Source organism: Gymnoscopelus braueri (assembly GCF_963280865.1).
Source record: "Gymnoscopelus braueri genome assembly, chromosome: 19".
In the NCBI taxonomy this organism is placed as follows: domain Eukaryota; kingdom Metazoa; phylum Chordata; class Actinopteri; order Myctophiformes; family Myctophidae; genus Gymnoscopelus; species Gymnoscopelus braueri.
Genome location: NC_137621.1, coordinates 36,401,319 through 36,425,609, shown reverse-complemented (window position 1 = coordinate 36,425,609; position 24,291 = coordinate 36,401,319). Strand labels below are relative to the sequence as shown.

The 24,291-nt window shown below is 40.7% G+C and overlaps 2 protein-coding genes across 3 annotated transcripts in view; one reads left to right on the top strand and one right to left on the bottom strand.

The window, feature by feature from the left end:
• Positions 1 to 7,178, bottom strand: part of syne2b (spectrin repeat containing, nuclear envelope 2b) — a 188,590-nt gene extending 181,412 nt beyond the window's left edge. The window contains exon 1 of the mRNA XM_080414797.1: positions 7,112 to 7,178. The gene's annotated coding sequence lies outside the window, so the exon portion shown is untranslated. The remainder of the gene's footprint in view (positions 1 to 7,111) is intronic.
• Positions 7,179 to 11,907: 4,729 nt separating this feature from the next.
• Positions 11,908 to 17,596, top strand: gphb5 (glycoprotein hormone subunit beta 5). 2 transcript variants are annotated; one of them, XM_080414629.1, is made up of 3 exons: positions 11,908 to 12,044; positions 14,367 to 14,565; positions 17,187 to 17,596. In XM_080414629.1, exons 1-3 carry the CDS (start codon positions 11,998 to 12,000, stop codon positions 17,376 to 17,378), a joined length of 438 nt encoding a protein of 145 aa, XP_080270755.1. In that variant the 5' UTR covers positions 11,908 to 11,997; the 3' UTR covers positions 17,379 to 17,596. The 2 variants fall into 2 exon arrangements, with proteins under 2 accessions (XP_080270755.1, XP_080270756.1); XM_080414630.1 differs by lacking the exon at positions 11,908 to 12,044 and adding an exon at positions 12,098 to 12,532.
• The last annotated feature ends 6,695 nt before the right edge of the window (positions 17,597 to 24,291 follow it).

Genomic DNA, 24,291 nt, shown 5'->3' with positions numbered 1-24,291 from the left:
CCATATATTTGGGAGCGGAGCACAAATTGTATTCTGTAAGCAAAATTCCTTATGAATATGAGTTTATACCCATACAACTGGACAAACCTTTCATTAATATCTCACACTCAGCACATTGAAAGGAAATGAGACATGTGATAGTGGCATATTTCCCTGTCACCGTTTGCATTTGAGCATGCACACCTTTGAAAGCCAAGGAAATCCACACACTTGCTGTGTTTAAATGATGGTTCAAGGGGGGGTTTAGCCTCAATTAAACGGTGCTTTCTGTCAACTCTCATTGTGTGCCAGGTTGAGGCAGGAAGGTTGCCTATTTCTGTCAAGTCTTGTTCAAGGCAGCTAGCCCAGGGATATGGATAAGTGAACGGAGAAAAATGTGTGACATTTATGAGTCTCTCTACACGCCTGCTCAAACAATCACTCTGTGAAGGGGAAGCAGTGTTTGATTTGAACTAGTCTTGATTGCTGATCACCAAAATATGACGGCTTTGGAAACAGACTGAGGTGCCAAAATAAGCAGGTGGAAAAAATTATAGAGCGGATTTTCACTTATACTTCAATCAAGCTGATGTCAGGTGATTTGTTTCTCCGATTTATCACACTCAACAGAGCTTAAAATACGTTCCTGTAATTGGCCAAACGTTCTGGCTCTCATTGTGTTGTCCTTCGAGGCAAGCCTTGTCCATCTGGCTCTTAAGGCCAACTAAAACAAATCATAACACGCGTTGCATATCCAAATGAGCTATTCAACCTTTACACACAATGTACGGCCATAAACACCAGTCTAAAAATAGTCTAAACGACTGGACCGGTGCACTGCACTTTCATTGGGCCCACGGACAGTGGACCATTCACAGAAGTTCACCTAGCCTGTGAAACATGTGCCTGTGGGGTATGTGCTGTGTCGATGCTTCACTCACTATAGCGCGGCATCTGAACTATCTAAAGGCTTCATGTCAGCTGTTAAGAGAGAGGAAAATAGAGAGGGAGGGAGAGAGAGAGAGAGAGATCGGGGTGCGGTGGGAGGTACAGTAGAAAAGATACAAGGACGGAGAGAATGAGGAAAAAGGGAGCGAAGGAAGCAGCAAGAGTGAGAGAAAGAAACAAGACTGTAGAACGAAATGGACAGAGATTAACTCAAAGAAAAAGATGAACGAGTGAGACTGGAGAGTGGACGATGAGATTGAGTCAGACTGTGAGTGAGAGACAGAGAGAGAGAGAGCGACTGACAGAGACTGACAGAACACGATGGAGTGAAAGAGAAGCCCCTGACAGAGTGTCCCTGACTCAAAGTCATTTAGGACAGCTCTAATTACAACACAGAGGACACCAAGCATAACACATAACACTCCTCTCTCCCAATCACAGTTTTCAATCCAGGGATAGGCTGAATAGCCCTCCCCATCCTTTTATCCTAACCTTGACTGCCAAAACCATACCAGAACATAAACATACTGTACTACCTAGCCTGTGCTTAACGCCCTAACCTTAACTAAACTTAATCAATTACCTAAATGTAACCCAAAGTATGAGTATATGCACAGTACTGTATATGCCCGAGGGATGTGTAAAAGTGACCAAAATGAAATTTGGTATATTTCTATTAATAACGATTATTCATATTCGACCACAAATAGACGTGGTGAAATTAAAAATGTTTTCCCCTAAAATTAAATTGTTAATCATTTCCTGTAAACGCAAAATAGAGAATGAATAAATATTACACCCATAACAGGTATCCTCTAAAATGTAGTTACTATGGGCAGGGTTTGGATGGCAATATAGCCTTTGCAACAGATTTGATAATAAACAGATATTTTTATTTAATTAAAATAATAATAATAACAATAATATATTTAATTTTTTTTCTCGATTTGTATCCTAAAAAATATTATTCAAATATTCGATTATTCTGACCCATCCCTAATATAGGCCTACCCTAGCAAGAATCAAACCACAAACCCTGTGACAACTGACCATTGATGCTACCACTGCACCATGAAACATGTAGCATCTAATGTCTAAATTGAACCTATAGCCATTTGACACGCCCCTGACCAATCAAATGGCATGGGGTAATAACATGCCCTCAGAACATTTTTCAATAAATTGCAAACATCTCATTGCTCTGTAAAAAGTCATGGATGTCTGAATTCCATCCATTCATATTCATAATTATTATTATTTTCTCTGAGAACTGTTTTCAGCTAGAATCCAACACTTTGAAATGCATGAAAACACAATAACATAAACTTTGGGTTCACTGTGGTGGATTGCCTCAACCAAGTTTCAAGTCTCTTCAAGTGGACTCTTTTTTTTAATGAATGGAATCCAACGGCCTCCTCAAAAATCAAACAAATCACAGTATGCTTTCAAACATGAGCCGCAGTAAAAACAAGTCATAGTCATGAATCATAGTCATAGTCAGTGGGCTAAACATGACAAAATAGGCTTTTGCAATGCTATCGCTAAGCTCACGACGGGTTGCATCGCGACATGTTGTTTTTTCGCGATTAAATTGCGTTAAAATAAAGTTCAGTTTTGTTCATTATTGTATAAGTTCTTCTTTTCATATGAAGTTTACAGTATACACTTAATTTAAATGTTGTACTGTATCTACCAAAACGTTATTTGTGTTAAGTTTTTCAAATTGATAGAAATCAATCATGAATCAGTGGCATCGGTCAGGCTCTATTATACTATCATCTAGCACAGTGGTTCCCCAACTTTTCTGGATCAGGGCCCACTTGAAAATCTCTTAAGAGTTCCACCCATCTCATCTGACACTTAACACAGCAGGCATTCGGCTGCCATGTTAAGTGGTCATAATACTACTTGTAGCAGTATTATGTTTTGATATCATAGATAGATATTACCTGTATACCTGTAGTACCTGTAGTAGTACACTTTTCATAATAATCCTTGTTGTGTTTGTTCAGATCTTGGTGATAAATCAAGGCGTCTTGCTGAACCTGTCAAGCCAAGAATTCTCAACCACACCCACGACTGGGGTGATAATGAAACATGGGAGAGGCAATGCTCTCTGGTTTCATTTTAACAGAGAGACGTCACAGTATAGAGGGCAATTTGGGCCATATTGTCACCTGCAGGTACAGTTCTCAGTTTTAAAGAGTAATGTAGGTAGGGCTGCATTCTGCATGTTTGAAAAGTAATTATGATGGATATACATTGAATTGTATGTGTACATGCACAGTAAATGTACATTTAATCCATTTTGGTCTTGGAATTGGAATGGGATAAATTAACACTGTGAATTTTGCAGTATAGCCTACTTTTCCTAGTGTAGTGGTAAAGCTGCAGGATACATTCATGAAAAGGGCCTTTACAATAGTTCTGAGTGACTCACTGTAAGGTATTTTACAGTGTGGCTCTGTAAGAGGCTAACCATCATAGAGAGTGTGTGTCTGTGTGTCTGTGTGTCTGTGTGTGTGTGTGTGTGTGTGTGTGTGTGTGTGTGTGTGTGTGTGTGTGTGTGTGTGTGTGTGTGTGTGTGTGTGTAGCTAATCCGATCAGCACCAAACTTTGCATGCCCACTGCCAGTAGGACACAGAAGTAGCTACCTGCACTAAACAAAATGTTCATACATGTTTTATGCTTTTGGAAATATTTTGAAAAATATTATAATGGAAGTCAATATAATGGATCTGTGATTGTGCTGAATTTGGGGTCATACGTCATAGACATCATACTGTAGTGATGTCACAGGCTGGATTACATGAAGTCTGAGATCCACATTGGAGCCACGCCGTTTGTATGTGGATTCTGAGAGATCCACATAATTTCGTACTTAAGAGCTCTCTAATTCCCAGGGTGATGGCTACTCTCATGGACGGGTCCTCTCCTACAGTAGCATCTATAGTCTCAAGTTCAAAACTGATATACAATGTTTGATCATGTTCTCAATTGTCTATTTATCCAGGGAAGGTTCAGACTGAGAATGTAAGCCTGTCTTCAGCAATGCCATGCCTGCGGTTATTACATTTACAGTGCGCACACGCACGCACGCACGCACACGCACACGCACACGCACACGCACACACACACACACACACACACACACACACACAGTTCATTGCCTTGCTCCAGGGCACATTGGCTTGTGTTTTAGCAGGAAGGGAGACATTTTCCGATGGGGGGGGGGGGCAGCCAAATACATATCATTTTGGGGGTCCTTAACATGAAAAAGTTTTGAGAACCACTGATATAGCGACATAAGTTTTTAAGAAAACTGTTAGGATTTAGTAGACATTTTGTAGAATCGGAACCTCAGGCTTTAATGGGTTAAACCCTATGATTATACTTCATTGGCCAGAGTCCCCCAGGGGTCTATAGGCCCTGCTCCTTTTTTCCTTCTATACCAAATCTCCTTGCTGAAAATAGCAGATCTAGTACAAGCTGTCTGTCAAGCCAACGTGTCACAACGCACCAAATGTTCACCCCAGAACAACAACACTGGGGTTCAGGTGGTTAATCTAACACCTCTTTGCTGCCCTGCTAGTTCACCAGGCTGTTACCATTCAACCAAACTTCCACGCTGCCTGGCATGTTGTGATATGCAACTAATGCAGTGTGCTTGTCAGTATGATGCTCATCTGGCATATCATCAACTCACTTGCGGGAGCTTGTCCACAGCTATGCTGGGTAAATGTGGACCATCTGTTGTACAAACCGCACAGCACAAATTTACATGTTTGATAAGCTTATAATGAGCTGTCAGGACCAAACACAGTCTGTGGGCACTTGGTTTTATCTAAGAGGTGAGTGCATGTATAATCATGCACAACAACTAATTATTGCAGTGATCAAACACATCCCATCCCTTTGTAAGCATTAAGTAAGACCATGTTAGACTGTCTGTCTGACCTTTCCAAGGTTAAAACAGGTCAGCGTGTGCTACTGTATATAGCAGCAGCACTGACAGAGTCCAATCCCTTTGTAGTTTAATGGGTAGACCATGGCACTAATCCTGGCAAGGTCAAGGGTTCCACAATTGAAAAAAGTCACTAGTTTATTATTGCATTTGCGGCTCAGTTCACAAAACAGTGTAGAACATTAGGCCTAACAGTCAAACCAGTGGGAATGTACAATGACAGCGAGACAGACACAAGCCTAGAACACCAGAATGTGTCCATATCCAGTGGGTATAAACATAGTACAGATTGGCTCAGTCACCACCAGTGGTGGAAAAAGTACTCAAATGTTTTACTTAAGTAAAAGTAGCAATACTGCAATGTAGAAATACTACGTTACAAGTAAAAGTCCAGAATTCAAAATGTACTTGAGTAAAAGTACAAAAGTAGCGTTATAAAAATGTAAAAGTAGAAAGTTTATGCAGAATGTCCCATTTCACAAGTTTCAATGTATAAAATGTATAGCCTACAAATCTTTTGAAAATAGAGCATTATGAGCTTGTAGATCGGCTATTTTCAAATGGCCGATTTCCAAAGGGCTGAAGTGGTTACTGTATGTTTTGTAATAATAATCAAAATCTACAAAGTAACTAGTAAATAAAGTTGTCATATAATTGTAGTGGAGTAAAAGTACAATATTTCCCCCTGAGATGTAGTGGAGTAGAAGTTAAAGTATTGAAAATTGGAAATACTCCAGTAAAGTAAAAATACATCAAAATGGTACTTAAGTACAGTACCTTGAGTAAATGTACTTAGTTACTTTCCACCACTGGTCATCACCACCACCACCAGTCAACAAAAGGCACCAGGCAACAAAAATCATTTGAATCAGTAATGATGACATAGGGCTGATTATCTGCAGCTGGGTCACCCAGCTGGTACAGTATTTGCACATTAGTCATCATCAATACACTTGTTTATCCACCTGGATAAGCCTCAGGGGCTTCTTTATCCAATGTTATGATGACAGCACCCCAGCGGACATAAACAAGAGCCTCCTTCAAAAAATCCAATTCACTCAAGTTAAAGAAGCATAATATGAAATATGAAACGTCAAATGTCATATTCACAGCAGCCTCGTCAAAAACGTTTCTCTGCCAAACTGTCTCCTCGCCTCCTTGGTGATATTTAAATGCCATCAGAGACTATCTTGTATTGGGAAAATGCCAGTCTACTTTAAAAAACAACGAGAGACAAAGTAGAAGCAAACTTTCCCTCACAACAATATATTCTTCATCACTAAAAGTGTAACTCCAGGCTCCAGCTCTGTGACTCCAGGAATGTGACGTTTAGAGAGAGAACCTGTCAGGGGCCAAAAATAGCCCATAGTTTGGTCACGTGACTGCCACCAGAGAGCTTCAAATCAGTACAGCGGCGTTGTAATAATAGTCATTGAGGCTTTTTAATAATTCACTTACAGCTGCAGCTTACAGCATGAATGTGTATGTACAGAATAATTCCAAACATACGGTCAAAATGAAACAAAAAGACAGCTTTTGTACATTTTCATGTAAAAGTTTAACTAACAAAATACAGGCTTCTCTTGCAGGGAGCTGAAATTTGTATTACTTTGTACTGATGAAGGCTAATTAATGATTTAAGAGGTGTCAATAAAAATAAAAATAAAGTAGATAATGAACGTAAACCGCTACCCTGCTGTCGGTTAGACTGTAATAATGAGGAGTCATTCTGAGTGGAGACATGACCAGAGCAGTGACATTATGGGGGCCAGCATTAGCATGAAAAGTTTCTTGGTGGGTTTTCTTGACGGCATTAATTACAGCTGCTGCAATTTGTTTCTTTGCAAACCCTGTCACGAAATAATGCTGCCAATTAAGGGGCAGAACAGTAGAATTAAAGGCGAGCAGTGGTGGAAAAAGTAGGCTACTCACTTTTTTAAGTTTTCCAGATGTATAAACATCCTTTGAAAATAGTAGATCTACAAGTAGATCTGCTACTTTCAAATAAGTGTTTAATGTATGTTTTGAAATAATATTTAAAATGTACAAAGTAGTTCTAGTAACTGAAGTTAGTAAAAGTAAAGTATTTGCCTCTGATATGTGGAGTAAGTAAAAGTAACAGTACTTCTTGAGTACATGTACTTAGTTACTTTCCACAACTGCTTACTGTCGTTTCAGAGAAGACGAATGAACGGGGAGAAGAAGTTGAAGCGTACTTACATGCACCTAAAGTCGAAGGATCGTGAGCTTGGTGATGCCGTTGGGTGTAGTCAGCCTAATGTAGATGCAAGTCCAAGCAACAATAGTACATCGGATGTAATTTGTAAACGATTGCACTGACTAAACACGTTGTGATTGAAGCCTGAACCGAGTCACACCCCTCACAGAGTAGAGAGTGTAGTGGACTGGGGCCCTGGAACTGTTACCGGAGAGGCCAGAGCCATGTACCGTGACAGGGACATCAGTGGGGAGCTAAATATAGTCACCAGTGAGGGTTCGACACACACGCGCGCGCGCGTGCACACACACGCACACGCACGCACTTCTAATTTTAGTAGGCCTACTTATACTGTCACCTGTGTTGACGGTTCATTCCCTGCATGACTGACTCACCAAAATCTCACTTTCTCCTACGTACAGTATAGCCTATAGGGGTCTTCAACGTTTTTTCAAGGACCCCCTATAGCTGATAGAGAGATGAAGCAGGGACCCCCCACACCATATTGTATAGAATTGTGTCGCAGATTCAACTTTTTCATAGATTTCATATAGACTTGTTTGACAGACTAACATCAGTGTTGTGCAAAATTAATGTTTTGTTGTTACTATTATACTAAATTATGTTGGATTCATGTTAATGTGTACTTTCGGAAATACCCTTTTTAAACCCTCAATATTTAGTCAGCTTGACTATTGGCTCTGTAGCCTACTTGGTCTGCTCTTCTCGACATAAACAAATAGCCGATCTACAAGCTCACAACGCTTTGTGCTTCGGCTAATGTCCCATCACACAAAGATTTGTCGGACCCCCTGTAGTCAGTGCCTGGCGTTGAACCGGAACATCTCGCCCCCTCCATCAAGAGTAAGAAAAAAAAACCTTCTGGTACTTTTTTAATTAATAGCGTTTCGGCATCAAGCCTTCCTCAGCGTGTAAAGTGGTCAGTGGTGTTGTGTGTACCAGGAGGGACTGATAGACAGACAGACATGACAGGGACTTCAGCTGCTGTCAGTAAACTATATATGTTTTTTAAATGCAACATTTTCACCTATTTTAAGTTGCTGTGGATAACAATGTCATCTAAATGCTATAATGTTAAAGTACTGTATTAAGAGAGGTTAGTTTTCAACAGCCTAAGTACAGTCAGTTACTATTAGTGACCACTAGAGGTTACTGTAGTATCATACAAGCAACAGGGAGGACACTGGTCATTCATTACAGGTTAGAGGTTAGGCTGGTGTGGTGTCAGTTTTTAGTCCTTTCTCCACGATGTCAGCTAAAATAAAGAACCCCTTGAGAAGCAGGCTGGATTACACTCCATCAAGTTTAAAATAATAAGTATTTTAGTTGATAAACATGCGACATTGTAGCATAATATGGATGGAATCAGTCAATCGATTACATTGATTTTCAAGCCAGACAGCCCATGCTATGTTTAATTAGTATAAACTGAAACGGGCAGTGCGATGAATGATGAATAGATAAAGTTATACATTTTCTGTAAATAATACAATCTTTTTATAATTTCGCTATGCTTTCTGCTCTCTGACCCTGGCACTCACTGTCCATGGTGCTGAATGGTGCATGTCAGAGAGACAGTCAATTATTGATTAAAGGAGCACGTCACCCATTTTCAACCTTACCTTTCATACAATAGTTAGAATCCTGAAATAGAAGCCATTGTTGCATTAATAAAACACATTTTAAAAGTTTAAAATCTTGTTTGAAACTACCAATCCTGCCTACCGATGATGTCACTGGTAGGCAGGTTTCTGAACAGTCCACAGCCCTCCTCTGAGACACAGAAATGGTGTCATCTTATAATGAGCATTACATGAAGATAGGTTAAAATGGGTGAAGTGGTTCTTTAACATTATTGTGTAGTCTACAGTACATACGCTATGGACTATTCATTGTAGAAGGATGAGACTGAATTTTAAAGTTGTCTCAAGGCATTTATACACGTTTGTCATCATGTTACATTGTAGCCTCTGCTATGTAGACTATAGCCTATGTCGGAAATGAGTGTTTGCTGGCCATTGATATTGATGCTGTTACGTGACCTTGCCACACCTTAGCTTAGGTGAATTGACACCACTGATTGTGTTCTCCAATCAAGGTGATGGTTATGGACAGTACCATATGATGCCAAGGATATGTTCTTACAGTATTTCTAGATAGTGGGCTTCTCCATTCCCTACTGCCTACCAGAAGCGGGTTTATAGGCCTGAGTCAATGGATACTTTGCATTATATGAAAGCTAATACTGGAATACATCTGGGACTCCTAACCCCCCTCTGGATCTGGGTATAATTAATTCTTCTAAACGAGTCTAGGCTTTTTGTCATTCCAAAGGAATCGAATAAAGAGGGATTTGATGTCTCTGAACCAGTGTTGAGGAAATATATATTTATATATAGAGAGGAATCTATGAATGATAGAAGTGAGTGTCAGCACCATTAAGGCTGAAGACTTTAGAAATAGGACATGTGCCGTTGATTCCAGTGGTGGAAAGTAACCAAGTACATGTACACAAGTACAGTTTTGAGGTATTTTTACTTTACTGGAGTATTTCATTACTTTTACTTTTACTTCTACTCCTCTACATCTCAGAGGCAAATAATGTACTTTTACTCTACAACAATTATTTGAAATCTTGAGTTACTAGTTACTTTGTAGATTTTGATTATTAGAAAACATTCATTAACCACTTCAGCCCTATATACTTCGGCTATATGAAAATAGCCGATCTACAAGCTTGCGACAAGTTGTGCGCTTGTAGATCGGCTACTTTCAAAAGATTTTGAAAACTTGTGAATTGGGACATTCTCCGTAATGAATACTTTTACTTTTTGTACTTTAAGTATGTTTTGATGCCAATACTTTTGTACTTATACAATACTAGACTACATTTTCAATACCAGACTTTTACTTATAAAGGAATATTTCTAAATAGTGGAATTTATACTTTTACTTAAGTAAAACATCTCAGTACTTTTTCCACCACTGGTTGATTCCTACTGTAAATACTAGATTTTGTTTGTTTTCCAAGTAAAAGGGTGTCCATTAGTTCAGCAAAATGTAAATGCAAGAAAGTTAAAGGGATACTTCACTTTCGGCGGGGGGGAACATTTAAAAAATATATTAAAAATAAATGAAAAAAGTAATGGAAAATTCATGGCCCCCTCACGCATTAGAGTGTCCTACTAATGTGTGAGGGGGCCTTTATTTTGCCATAACTTCTTTCATTTTTTTTATATATATTTTTAATGTTTATTTTATGTGAAAGTGAAGTATCCCTTTAAGTGGGATTGCTCTTGTTCCAATTGATTTTATATCCAAAAAGACTAGAATTATCAAAACTAAGAAGTGCAGAATTGGAGGAAGCTGGCTTGCAATCTGACCTCTAAGTAGGTAATGTGATGCAGTCTAAAAACTATTTTGAGCTTAATCACCATCATCTCATCATCATCATGTCATTATAGGCAAAACCTTAAAAAAAAACAAGCTAAATGTTTTGTTGCCCTTTAAACATGTTTGTGAATGAATTCTCCAACAAATACTGTCCAGATTTGTTTTATCAGTGCAATAAACTATGTTCTTTTAGAGCCCATAAGCAATTACGTATTCCCTTTATTTATTGATTTTAACTTTTTTTGTATGAAAAAGCTTTACTTTTAGAACCTCATCATCGTGTTTTCTGTGAGCAATCTACCAGGTCAAATTCTTATATGCAATCAAAGTAAAGTGATTCTGATTACCATAATCCTATTAAAATCTATTCTTCCCCGAACTTGTACTTTTCAATAGCAACCTCAGACAGCTGGTCTTTGAGGTCTCCGTGCCGTGAAGAGTTTGAACCTGTCACTGACTCACCCTCCTCGACATGTTTTTGTCTAATATAACTTTAATTGCTTCGCCTTCAACTTACAAGTTTAACATGAAAGATAAATTTTTCCCTCAGTCTGTTGGAAAGGTGTTCTGCTCTGCTAGCGTTACAAGGGACCCGCAGCGTCTTTTAAAGATGGTAATTAGTTGATGAGGTGTCTAGTCACCCAAATAAATCTACCCCCTTGTTCCCTATCTCCGTCCGTCCGTCCGTCCGTCCCCCTCTCTCTCTCTCTCTCTCTCACTCTCACTCTCACTCTCACTCTCTCCTCTCTGTCATCTCTTGATAAGGTGTTTATTCACCCAAATAATCTTTTACTCTCTACCTCTCTGTCATGTTATGTCACTTAAGTAAACAAATCTTCCTCTTCTCATCTCCGTCGCTTCTCTATCCCTTACCTCTGTCATTTTACCCCTTCTTTGCATCTCCCTAATTTTTTGTTTAATCTCCCTCTCTCTCATCCCTCATTTCTTGACCGGCAAGTGCTAACCCTGCACTTATAATCTGTCTTTCTTTCCATGTCTACTGTATCTACATCTCTCCCACTCTTGCATCTTGATGTGGCACTTCCACACATACATCAGTACCTCCTCCTCATCTCTCAATTCGTTTTTGGTTCACCTCCACTGTCACTCATGCTATCTTCTGAGGGAATTGCACTGTAAGCCTAAAACTTGCCCTGAGCAACAGACATCTTTTACAGTCTCTCTGACTGAGAAGAAATAACATGTGCAAAGTCACTGCCAAAAAGCAGAGGCGTGACAAAATAATCAAACAAAGTCGGAGAATGGTGAACAAACAGGAGCTCAAGGGTTGAACTTATTACTGCCACAGTACGTGTACGAACACGTACTGCATTTTCTTGTCTCTTGTAGCCAGTTTATTGAGCTTGGATAAGTGAGAGTGGATACAAGTAGATAACATGAGTATGTTTTCGCCCTCTCTCTTCCATGTGGCTGGCTATGAACAAAAGGACAAGTTCTTCCCCTAATCAAGCTAATGGACTGGGAGCAAGCTAGTTTGAAAGACTTGATGAGCACGGACAGGTAAGATGGGCCTAAGGGGGATTTAGCAAATTGGGAAATGAAAGAAAGAAGGCTTCAGTCCCGGATGACTGGTTGTCTGACTGACTAACTGATTGCCTGGTAGGCTGTGGATAGACAGGACACGATGATAAAAAGCCTCCGCTTGTACCGTCAGATCCATTTAGCGGGCAGCCAGTGGGCCCAGAGGAGCACATGACGACAAGAACCAGTGTACCGAAGACTTGCCAGAGGACATCGTAGTGGCCTCGCGCTGTGGAACTATCTAGATTGAGTAACTGTTTGCCCTGCCTCAATTTGTAATTGATCATTTTGACGGATAATCCTTTAGACAGTATAAGCCACCTCTCAGTAACTGATTGCAGCCACTGTGTTTGTTGGAGGGTCAGTGACTTTCACTTGGCATTAGGACTAGGCTGTGGTGTTAGGCTGGACTATACTGTTGGGGAGGCCAAAACTCAGATGACTTTGCAAAAGAGAGGGACACAACGGTGAGTCAGATATGAGAAGACAAGAGCATGATGACACTGTTGTGATACCATTTAGCTGTACGCGTACAACATAACATCACATAGATACAATGTAAAATGCAGTAACGAAAAGTAAAATCACAGAAATATATATATTTTTAATTCAGTGAGTGAGATGAAAACCACTCAGGGGGCTCAACACAATTCAAGTTAGCATAAAAGCGATTAGGACCACTCTCCAAACATTGAGTTGCAAATTTGCAACATATTTATTTAAATTATTGCAGGGCATTTGTAGACGTATATTGAGGTGACTTTAAGACATTGGTCGTCAAAAGTCTTTTGCACACCTGATGTGACAGGTGTGTTGCTGGAGCAGACCCGTATAGATAGCAAAACTGAATTCACTTGCTCAATAGAAATTGAATAGGCAACGCTTTGGTCAAGGTCCTTCATGGTCATATAAACAGATATGCCTGAAGTAATAGATATGCCCTTGACTGAAAAATTGGCTGTTGCATTTCTATTGAGTAAGTGACAGTGAGTGGATGTCCCTGATTGCTCAAATCTAACAAGTAAAAATCAAAGAGGAAATTATTAGGTTCCATCTGGATTCACACCGCCAGACTGTTTCATTGAAATAAATTGAACACTGTTTTGTCAGTGTAGTTATATCATGTTGTTTTATATTAGTTTAAACTCTGAATATCACTGGGATGTGGTGGTGTTGTCCTGTCAAAATTAGACAGTGTAATTACAGTATGATAATCATTCCAACCCAGCACTCTACTGGGTGATTTTCAATACATTTAACCAGCTTGAGGAACCTAATTAGTGAAGTCAGGTGGTGTTTTTTTGGAATGAAAACCTGCATACATTGACCCTGCCCATAATGGCACTCTCCAACAGGCTGAGGGAACTGTACATCACGGATAATATGCAACACTTTAAATTCTTTGCTGAACTTTGCTAACCTGACATTTATTGTCTAGTACACTGTTTTCTTAAATATAATTCAACCTCGGACTAGATGGTGGGGTCAAGTGTTGTGTCATCAAGTGTAAGTACTAGGTGGCTTTGTCAGTATCAGCCAAGAATGGCTACCCTTTTCAGTGTGCTTTTCAGACCCTTGGGAGATGGAATGCTGTGGTGGAGTGTGACATCTACAATCAGCTCCCAGTACCGTATACGACTAAAGGGCTCACACTGAGCACTATAACTATAACTATAACTATGACTATATCATTCACCATTGTATTTGTTATAGTTGTGGTGTGGCCATCCACTTGACCTTTTTAGACGTAGACGATTTTTAAAACTATATTTCTATAGTTATAGTGCTCAGTGTGAACAGCCCTTTAGTTAGCCACGCAGTGCTACTCATACGCTGAGTTGACGGTGCTCCAGGATAAAACCCAGGACCTTACAGTTGGAAGGCGAGTGCTCTACCGACTGAGCTACCCGGACACTCAAGACCCAGAAGAATAATAATCATAATAATAACTAACTTTTCTAAGCTGTTACAGCATGTCAATTACTGCCTGTTTGATTGATTGAATATTTTATTAGGCAAAAAATTTAAAACAGCACAGTTACATTTAAAATACTTTGTCTAACAGGTCCGTTCATAAAAGTCCTTGCGGACTTGTTTCCAATGAGGGCCTTGGTATTCAATTCATAGGCTGTGTGAAATGTTTTTAAATACATTTCTAACCAAAGTCAATTGATGGGGTCTGGCATTGTGGCATCAAGACTATAATCAAGACTATAATATTCATAACATAACTTTCATTTATTAACTTACCAGTCCTGCCTTAAACAGAACGCTTGTCATTGAATTTCAACCCAATATCAGGTGGTGTGGTCTGGTACTGTCCTGTTTGCTGATATGGACGTTTCTGCAACCAGAAGGCATCCAGCGGACCTCGGCTGTCAACCTGAGACGGTTCATCGGCTGTGCTGTCCGCGAGTTCACCTTCCTCGCCAGGAAGCCCGGCTGTGGGGGGCTGCACATCACCACAGATGCCTGCTGGGGGCGCTGTGAGACCTGGGAGGTGAGATGAGGGGGGAACTGGGTGGTACATACTGTACAGAGAGCGACAGTCAAGTCAAATTAATTAATATAGTGCCAAATCAAATCACATACATCATCTCATTGATTAATATAATTGGGTATCATCTGCATAACGATGAACAATAGGATGCTATGGTCAAAGATGTCAAATGCAGCACTGAGATCTAAAAGAAAGTACAGAGAGAAGTCCCAAATGTGTAACTTTAAACAGTACTGTTTATGTCCGATGATATAAATCCTCACTGAAGTTTCTCAAATAAATGATTGTGAAAGTCACATTTCAGTTGATTAGTGACTGTTCTCTCATGGATCTTGGAGAGGGAGGATAGGTTAGATTTATAGGTCTATGGTAGGCTAAAATGCCTGAATCAAGCGTATACATTTTTAAGGGTGTGCAGTATGATATAGTGAGCCAGTGAAAGCAGAGCGTGAGAGAACATTGAGAAAGAGAGCAGAGGAAGGTGAGCGAAAGGGGGAGGAACAAGCTAATTACAAATTATATGAGATGAGACTGAGAGAAAGCGTAAGAATGAGAGAAAGAGAGACCAAGGAAGGCTGGAGGAATGTAATGTAATTACAGTGAGAGATGACACAAGTAAAACTGACAAGTTGTACTAAAAACGATATTAGGTGATATTAGGTCAGCTTGAATCTAGACAGAGACAGATTAGATGGATTAGACAGGCAGAGAGACAGACCAGAGAAATGATAAGCTGCATAGAGCAAGATGTATTGTTCCATAATTTTGTAAACAATTACTGTCCACAGTGGTGTACAGAGACCAGTAATAACAGACCATAGTGGTCTACAGAGAGACTGGTTATAATAACAGACCAGACCATACTAAATTGGTCTACAGTACAGTATGTAGACCTACAGTAGATGTTGCTCTAGCCTAGTCTACATGAAATAAAAAAATCCTGGCACAGAACTTGATCTGACTTCATTTCGAGATAGCCATCATTCAGCTAGTATATAAGAACAGTGTATTGTTTTAGACTGGCAAATTTGGCATTTGATTTGTGTCAAATACAGCAGGTATCTAAGTCTGCAGAGTAAACACTCCAAATATGAGAACAGAGGGCTGTAGAGAAATGCTGAGATTTGTCCCACTGATGTTCAGTTAATATCCAGCAGCCGGTGAGAGTTAATGTAAAAAGAGAAGTGGGGGGGAGAGGTGTACAGTATTGCCAAAATGGAACTGACAATAGTAGTTCAGTTAACAATGCCTCAAATGCTTTGAAAAAAGCAACATTTTGGATTGTACGTTTCTTGGTGGAGGTTACAAAATGCGATGGAAAGTGTATAGTTTCATCATGCATGCTGTTTAACAACACCAGGCATTAGAGAACTCATGTGTCCTTGTCATTTATTATGCCATCTCAACAAGCATGTATTCATGTTTTGTTCTATGATCGCCAATGTTGGTTTCTTGGCCAAAAAACGCACGCGCACGCACGCACGCACACACACACACACACACACACACACACACACACACACACACACACACACACACACACACACACACACACACACACACACACACACACACACACACACACACACACACACACACACACACACACACACAGGATCTCGCTGTTGCTGTAGCACCCTGTCTGCCAGAGGCCTCAATTGCAAAAAAAAGAGAAATACTCACATTCAATGTAAACTGTTGGTGACTTAATCGTACATTCTACATGTGAGTCATTATTTCAATTCACCAATAAAAAGTGAGTGTTGCGGGTCAGAGCCACAGTGCCCAGATAGAACACATAACAAGAGACTCCACTGACAGAAGGATCACGTACAGTAGAGACAAAGAGGAGAGGAGGAGAAAGCACTAGAAAGTTATTTAAAAAAAATTTGCAGAGCATCTAGTAGTAACTGAAATCTCTACTAACACATTCGGGTCAGTGATGAGTAAAGACTTATGATGCGCTGCAGCAGAACAATACGCTTCAATTCTTAACATTCAAAGCAAATATCACAGCCAGATGTAATAACATATTTCATTGATCCTCGACTAATCACATCAGAGAGAGGCGTGAGGTAGGGACATAAAAACTGAGGAGACAAGATACAGTAGAAGTGAGATAGACTATCTGTCAGATAAAAACAAATCTCACTCAGTGAAGATATACTGGAACGCAAAATGTTTAGTCTTAAATCTCACACACAGTAGACCAAACATTTATTATCCTACTATAAATGCACAAAATCTCTGACCGTCTGTCCGTGCGTGCACCTGTAGTTCACGTATCTCGAGAACCGTCCGACTGACCACTTTCAAAGTCGGCACGCGCGTCGCCGACGACCCAAGGGAGAATGTGTGAGCATAAAAGGGACACAAGCAGGCAGACAGACAGATACATACAGAGATCACCATATATGGGCATAGAAGGGAAACAGACACAGAAGTAGCCTGTATGAGTCCTGTAATGTATGTCCGTGCACACCATCCATAGTCCTGTTACTCATCTAATGTAAGGTTGTCACTGCACACGAACCTGAACCTATACGAACCTCATCATACTGGAGCAATAAAGTCTCTGATTCTAATTGGAATGTAAACGGACTGTTTGTTTCTCCTTCCAGAAGCCGGTTCTAGACCCGCCTTTCATTGAGTCCTACCAGCGTGTCTGCACCTACAATGAGAGCCGCATAGTGACGGTGCGTCTGCCCAACTGTTCAGCAAAGGTGGATCCTTTCTACAGCTACCCTGTGGCCCTGAGGTGTGACTGTGGCGTCTGTGTCACCAGCACCACTGAGTGCATCACCTCAGTCTGAGATATACTCACAGAACACCAGACCAATACACCATATCCACACAGCAGCTATTTGGCTTTATGTGTGCCGAGTAGTATGATGTGAGATGATAACCCTGCGGATATACGATATGATATCATTTACGGCACACATGCATACGTTATGTACTCATTTGCCTGCTGCTGCTTACACATGCGCACACGCACACGCACACACACACACACACACACACACACACACACACACACACACACACACACACACAAACACATTTATATATATCTATCTACAGCATATATGTAAGTACATGCATGACTCTTATCCACACGCACATCCATATCCGAGCACACGCATGCACGCACACACGCACAAGATTTAAAAGAACACCCAGACACACATGTCTGAACAGGCAGGGAACACAACAAATTAATTAGTCTGACTTCTTAGTAATGACTCATAATCCAGACAGATTGTTTTTTAATCAGTTCAAGATATTTTAGAATCCTTTTGAATACCATTTTTCCTATTTGTTCATGGTGATGGGGACCAATGTTTGGTATGGTTACTGTTATGATTTCATTTCAATCATGTGTGTGTGGTGTAGAACTATTGTCTGAAATGTACCATGAAACTTCTCCAGCCATAAAACATTACAATAAAAGAACGCAATCAATGTGAGGCTTTGTACTGTAATTGCTGGCCACTGACGATGGTGGATAATTGGCCTCTGAAGGGTGAGCAGATCTGTCAGTTAATTAAGGTTTAATTAACCAATCTGAACACTAGGACTATGATTACCACTGGGCAGTCATCAGAGAAACCACTGTGTCCTGGCTGTATTATCACTCCCCAGAGAGAGGGCCTTATGTAATGGATGTGTACTCACTTGTCACTAAGGTACTCCAGGGGGTCGCGCTCCACTCACGTCCCTCAGGGGGCACTTTGCTTTGGTGATGCTGTGAGAGGAGGAATAGGGAAGTGTGATCCCATGGCAGGCATACAAATTCTGTCTCTCTCTCTTTCAAACACGCACGCAAGCGCAGTCACGCGCACGCACGCACACACAGTCACGCTCACACACACACACACACAGTCACGCTCACACACACACAGTCACGCTCACACACACACACACACACACACACAGTCACACACACACACACACAGTCACACACACACACACACACACACACACACACACACACACACACACACACACACACACACACACACACACACACACACACACACACACACACACACACACATACACTTGGGCTTATGGCAAAATGGACCTAAATCACAAAATTCAACATGAGAATAGCATTTTGAATGTTGTAAGTCTTGTGTGATTTTGTGTTTATATTTTGAGAGGCATCGTACTTCAATCATGAATAGGCCTTTCCCTAGGTAAATAAAGGATAAAAATGTAATGAAAATAATAATACGAATCATGAATAGGCCTTTCCCTGGGTGAATAAAGGACACAAATATAAATAATAATAACAATCATGAATAGGCCGATATATCTGAATAATTATACTAATTCTTCTCTTTTTTTAAGAATGAAATCCTTTCAAAGTTAGTGACAAAGGAACCACGTGTCAAAATGGCTACACCCCTTTGAGCCCTTTTTTGGGGAAAATATTTAGTAGATTTAGAAAATAGTGACATTCCCATAATAGGGACTATAGGGGAAAGTGTTGAAAACAATGCCAAGAGTATAAGAACCTTTCATTCTTCCTGTTCTGTTTGGCATGGCATAGATCATAAGCTCAAACCGTCAATTACATTATTAAATCTAAATATTGCAAAATAGGGCTACCTATCACCTATGGTTCCTTCTCTTTACAAAGGTACCAAACTGCCATCAGATCTGAATACAATGACAGATGGTATTTATTTTTTACGTATGCCATGTGGCTCATCGCCTTTAATTAGGGATGTCTGTTAGCGTGTTTTAGCCCAAATTTGCAGTCGGAGTGAAATACATACGGTACATAAACAGAGACAGCAGACAGCCTCATTAGAACAGTTTTGTCCTTGCTTTCAGCATCTACAGCAACTTTTTACAAAGAACAACACAAAATCTACATTATTATCTCCGCCAGGCCTACAGGCAGAGATTATGTTCTTGCCTCTGTCCATGTGTCTGTGTAGCTAATTTAACAATGCTGGACCAATCAGCATCAAACTTTGCATGAACACTAGTAGGCCAGTAGGCCAAGGAGCAACCTCCACCCCAAATTCTTTAAACCAACCTCATGGTGGCGCTATAACAGGGCGCTTTACATTTTGATGGAGTTATGTGCTCTGAGCACTACTTTCTAGTTAGTTATTTCTGGCCCTTTGACCCCTCATGGTTCTTAGCAGGTGAAATGGGTTTTTGCAACGTCGTCTCTTAATACATATGACTCTGAAGGAGCATATTGTTATCTGTTATTTCAGTCAGCTCTCTTGTGTATAATGTCGACTTACAAAGGATGAGCAAGAAGGGTTTCAATGTCCTTACCCAAGGACACTTGACTGGACACTTGACTATTGCACACATTGGCAGTTAGAAAAATCTAAACTGTGACCTTTCAGTCACTGCATGGCCTCTCTAACCAATATGCTGGCCCAATGAGTGACACTGAGTGAAAACCAGCAACAATGACTGACAACAAATCAATTCATGCAAAAACAAAGACAATCTCTGGCCACTATCGATTCTATCCTTATTTCAGGAAGCCCAAAAGGCATCTCAAAGCAACGCAGACACAGCAAACAGAAAAGACAGGTTAGATTACACAGAAAGTGACACTTACACAGTATACACCATCTAAAATTAGTTGAAATGACTGACAAATCCGTTTGTGCTAGAACATGCTCCATCGATTCTGCCACATTTTTGAGAAAAGCCTTCAGTCAACACTGGACTGGAGTACAAACCTTAGGATCAATATCATATGGCTAAATGTTACTTGGGTAGTTGTCTAACCACAAATCATATGCCCGGTAGGCTGGGAACAAGCTACAGTATGGCTGGTGTGGCTCAGTAGGTATAGTGGTCACCTGGGAATCGGATGGTTCCGGTTCGATCCTTGCTCCCATTGGCATCACATTGAAGTGTCCTTGAACAAGACACAGATTCCCTGACTGCTCCTGATAAGCTGGTTTGTGCCTCGCGCCTCCGCCATTGGTGTGTGATTATGTGAATAGGTACTGTATTGTAAAGTGCTTTGAGTGGTAACAGTGTCAGGTGGTATATAAGGACACACTGAGGAAGCACTGTACGTTGACGTCACGTGATCACCCAGTAGCCTATAAATGCCAGCCAGCTTAACCTGAAATGTCAGAATATACACCAGCTGAAATAAGTGACAGTGATTAACAATGTGTAAGAATAAATTAACATCTACATGCTTTTTGAAAACGCTGACTCACAACAGACCAATGGCACATCCACATTTACTGTACGTGAACGAGTGACAATGATAGCAGTATGCCTGCTACTACACAAAGAGATTCATTACCAGCCAGAGCATTCCCTTTCTATTTTTAGAAACAAGAAGAGACAATGGTACCATACATCACCATGGCTACCAAGCAGGGAAATAAAACAAAAGTAAGCAGCTAAAAAAAAAAAAAAAAAAAAAGCAGAGGGGAGAAGAGGCGGCTGTCCAGGGACCTCTGATGCTCTCGATGTTGACGGGGTGTGTGTGTGTGTGTGTGTGTGTGTGTGTGTGTGTGTGTGTGTGTGTGTGTGTGTGTGTGTGTTTCTGTGCGTGTCCATGTGTGCTTAACGGCCCCTGTTGTTCTAATCGTTTCTGACATTACAGCTTCTTCCTTGGACTGCTGGAGGGGGGGGGGGTGGAGAAGAAGAGATGGTGGAAGAGGAGGAGGTGTGTGGACTGTGGAGGGGAGGGAGGTGATCTGGAACAACTCTTGGCAGGAGGACCGAGGAAGAGGAGGGGAGAGAGGAGAAGATGATGGTAGGGAGAGAAAAGAAAGGCAGGAGTAGGGGAGAGAGAGGAGGTGAGGAGGTGGTTAGTTAAAGGGAGGAGAGGGAGGGAGAATGAGAGAACTACACAGAGCCATGCTCATACATATTGTATGTGCATACATACATACATACATACATAAATGTATGTGCAGTGAAATGTTGGTTTGTCAGACTGTGCTAATAATGTTCAACAAGCTAGGTAGTGACATAGGAATACAATAAAGTAATACAAGTAAGCTAATAAAAGTTATAAATAATTCATTATAAATGTATAAGTAATAAGTAAGGTATTTAAGTAATATTAAGTAATAAAGTGTAAAGAATGTAAAGTGTAGAAAATTAATTAACCTGATAAGTGTGCAAACAAACATTTATGTAGTGAATGACCATAGACTTCTCTGGGTTACTGATATATTTTGCAGCCAAAAAGAAGTACAAAATATATAATATACAGAATATATTAAAGATATACTGAATATACAATAGTGTAGCAGAAGTATATATTGCAAATAACAATAAATATGTGGTACTGTATGTATAGTAATTGTGAGCTATATACGGTCCAAAACTATTTACAATTTGTGCAAAGACTGTGTGCTGGTGCTGAGCGGGTACTTAAAGGTTAATTGGTTGTTCCAACCTCTGATAGCTTGAGGGGAAAAAAACCTTTGAGTCTCTGTGGTGGCTTTGTGGCAGCGTAGGCGTTTGCCTGACCGCAGCAGCTCTAACAGTCCATTGCTGGGTTGGTGGTGGTCTTTCATAATGCTTCTAGCCCTGCTAGATCCATAAGGTGTGGGCAACATTGTTCATCTGTGATTCTCAAATGTGAAACTTGTAACTTCTTAGTACAGCCTGCTTAACGCTACACAGCACTGGTTCCTAACACTTCTAAACACACAACACGCACACACATCCCTCCCCACTTGTCAAACCTTAATTCCATACCAAATTGTGAGTCTATATGGTCAGGGATCATTTAGTTTCCCTTGCAAAATGTGTGTCTGTAAAGCCCTTTGAAACTGTAGGGCCATGCAAATAAAGTTGACTTGTCTTGACACACACACACACACACACACGCACACGCACACGCACACGCACACACACACACACACACACACACACACACACACACACACACACACACACCAAATATGCCAGCTAAACACATTTGTGCTCTTTAGATTATGTATGCACAAATAAACCTGCATCACCCATTTACTGCCACAGTTAATATTTTATGGTATATGAAGTATATTTCCCACTAGTTGTCTTCACCAGACCAGGCTGGGAGACGAAGGCCCCTGTCCCTGTCCACGCACTCACGCACGCACGCACATTTAAGCAAAACAGACTCTGTCTCAGCCTTTTTTGTTTTGCAAAAGTAAAGAAACAGTATTAATGTCTGCCCTTTTGGCTTAAAATAACTTAAATGGTTCTCAAATAGCTGCAGTCAGAGCTGTCATGTTATTCAGTACATTTAATAACTTGAGCGTATCACAACTCCAGTCCAACAGAATCGACCAATCTCTCCGGTGAAGAAGACACAGTTACAGTCAAGTACAGACTCAAGCTGTGCCCATAGGACTCTAATCTCAAATTCACTATTTTGCAGCATGCGTAGTCAGTGCTTAAGGGCAAACCTCACCTCTCTTTCACAACACCGGTATATGACAGGCACCCAAACTATGAATTATAGAGGTGCACCTGCAGGGCTTATGTGAAAGTGGGGCTAAAGTGGAAAGACCACAGTGATGGATCTGTAGTCAAAAGCCTGATTTATACCCCATCGCATTACAACGTTGCCCGCCGAAAATAGCTTAACTACAAGCTGTGAGCTTGAGGATTTTAACCATGCTAGTCAAGTCACAGAAAGTTATGGGTATCTCTGGAGACAGGCCATCCTTTATCCTGTGTAATGCGCGCTCCCTGAGATGGACAAACTCAAACCTTACACCAGAACCTGCAACAGTACATACCAGTCATTGGGTTATTTCTAGCACACTCGTTGGGTGGGATGGCTTTTCCCTGCCATGTTCTGATAGGAGTCAGTAAATATAAGGGCGGGCGGAATATATATACATGTTGAAATATCAATGATAAGTGGTGTAGTCTGTACACCACATGAGTAACCCTGTAACCCATACTGTACGTTGAGCAATTAAGCTAGAGTCTCAGGCCGTTCTTCCTTCTGAGGAAGTTTGGGACCATTTGTGATTCTGATTTGTGTTACTGTATGTGCCTGCAAGTGGAAACACAGGGAGAGCTGTGGCCCAAGTGGCAAACTGTGTAAATAGGCAGCTTCACTTACACCAGATGCTCCCATGCTCATTTTGGGCGATTTCAACCATAGCATGCTTGAAATGTCTTACCTGGGTTTGACAGTATATTAAAGCTACTCCATTCAGACATTTTGACCCTGGTGTTGGGTAGGATACTTGTGTATACACAAGTTTCTGGGGGGAGGTTACAAGGGAGCGCTAGTCACTACTGCTGAAACTCACCATACAAACTTGTTGAGGATGTGTCAGGCTCAAAGACCCAAAGTTTGCCCGCATGGCCTGTAAACAGGTCAAGTCAACTAGAAATACTGCATCACGATTGTATGCCTCTAAAAAACAGTTGCTGTTTACATCTGTGACTGTCTGTTCAGACTCATATAGTATTATGTAGTGAATGAAGACTTTGAAGGAATTTAATGAAAGTGTTTTGTGAGGTCACAATACCCTTGACCTTTTACCACCTACTTCTAATCAGTTCATCTTTCAGTCCAAGTGGACATTTATACCAAATGTCAAGGTGTTCCTGCACGTTCACAAGGTTGGGACGGACAAATGTATGGAAGGACAGACGGACGGACGGACAAATGTATGGAAGGACGTTCGGACAAAATGAAAATGCAATGCCTGTTGGCTGTCAACCAGTGGAGGCATAATGAGTAATTTGCAGGAA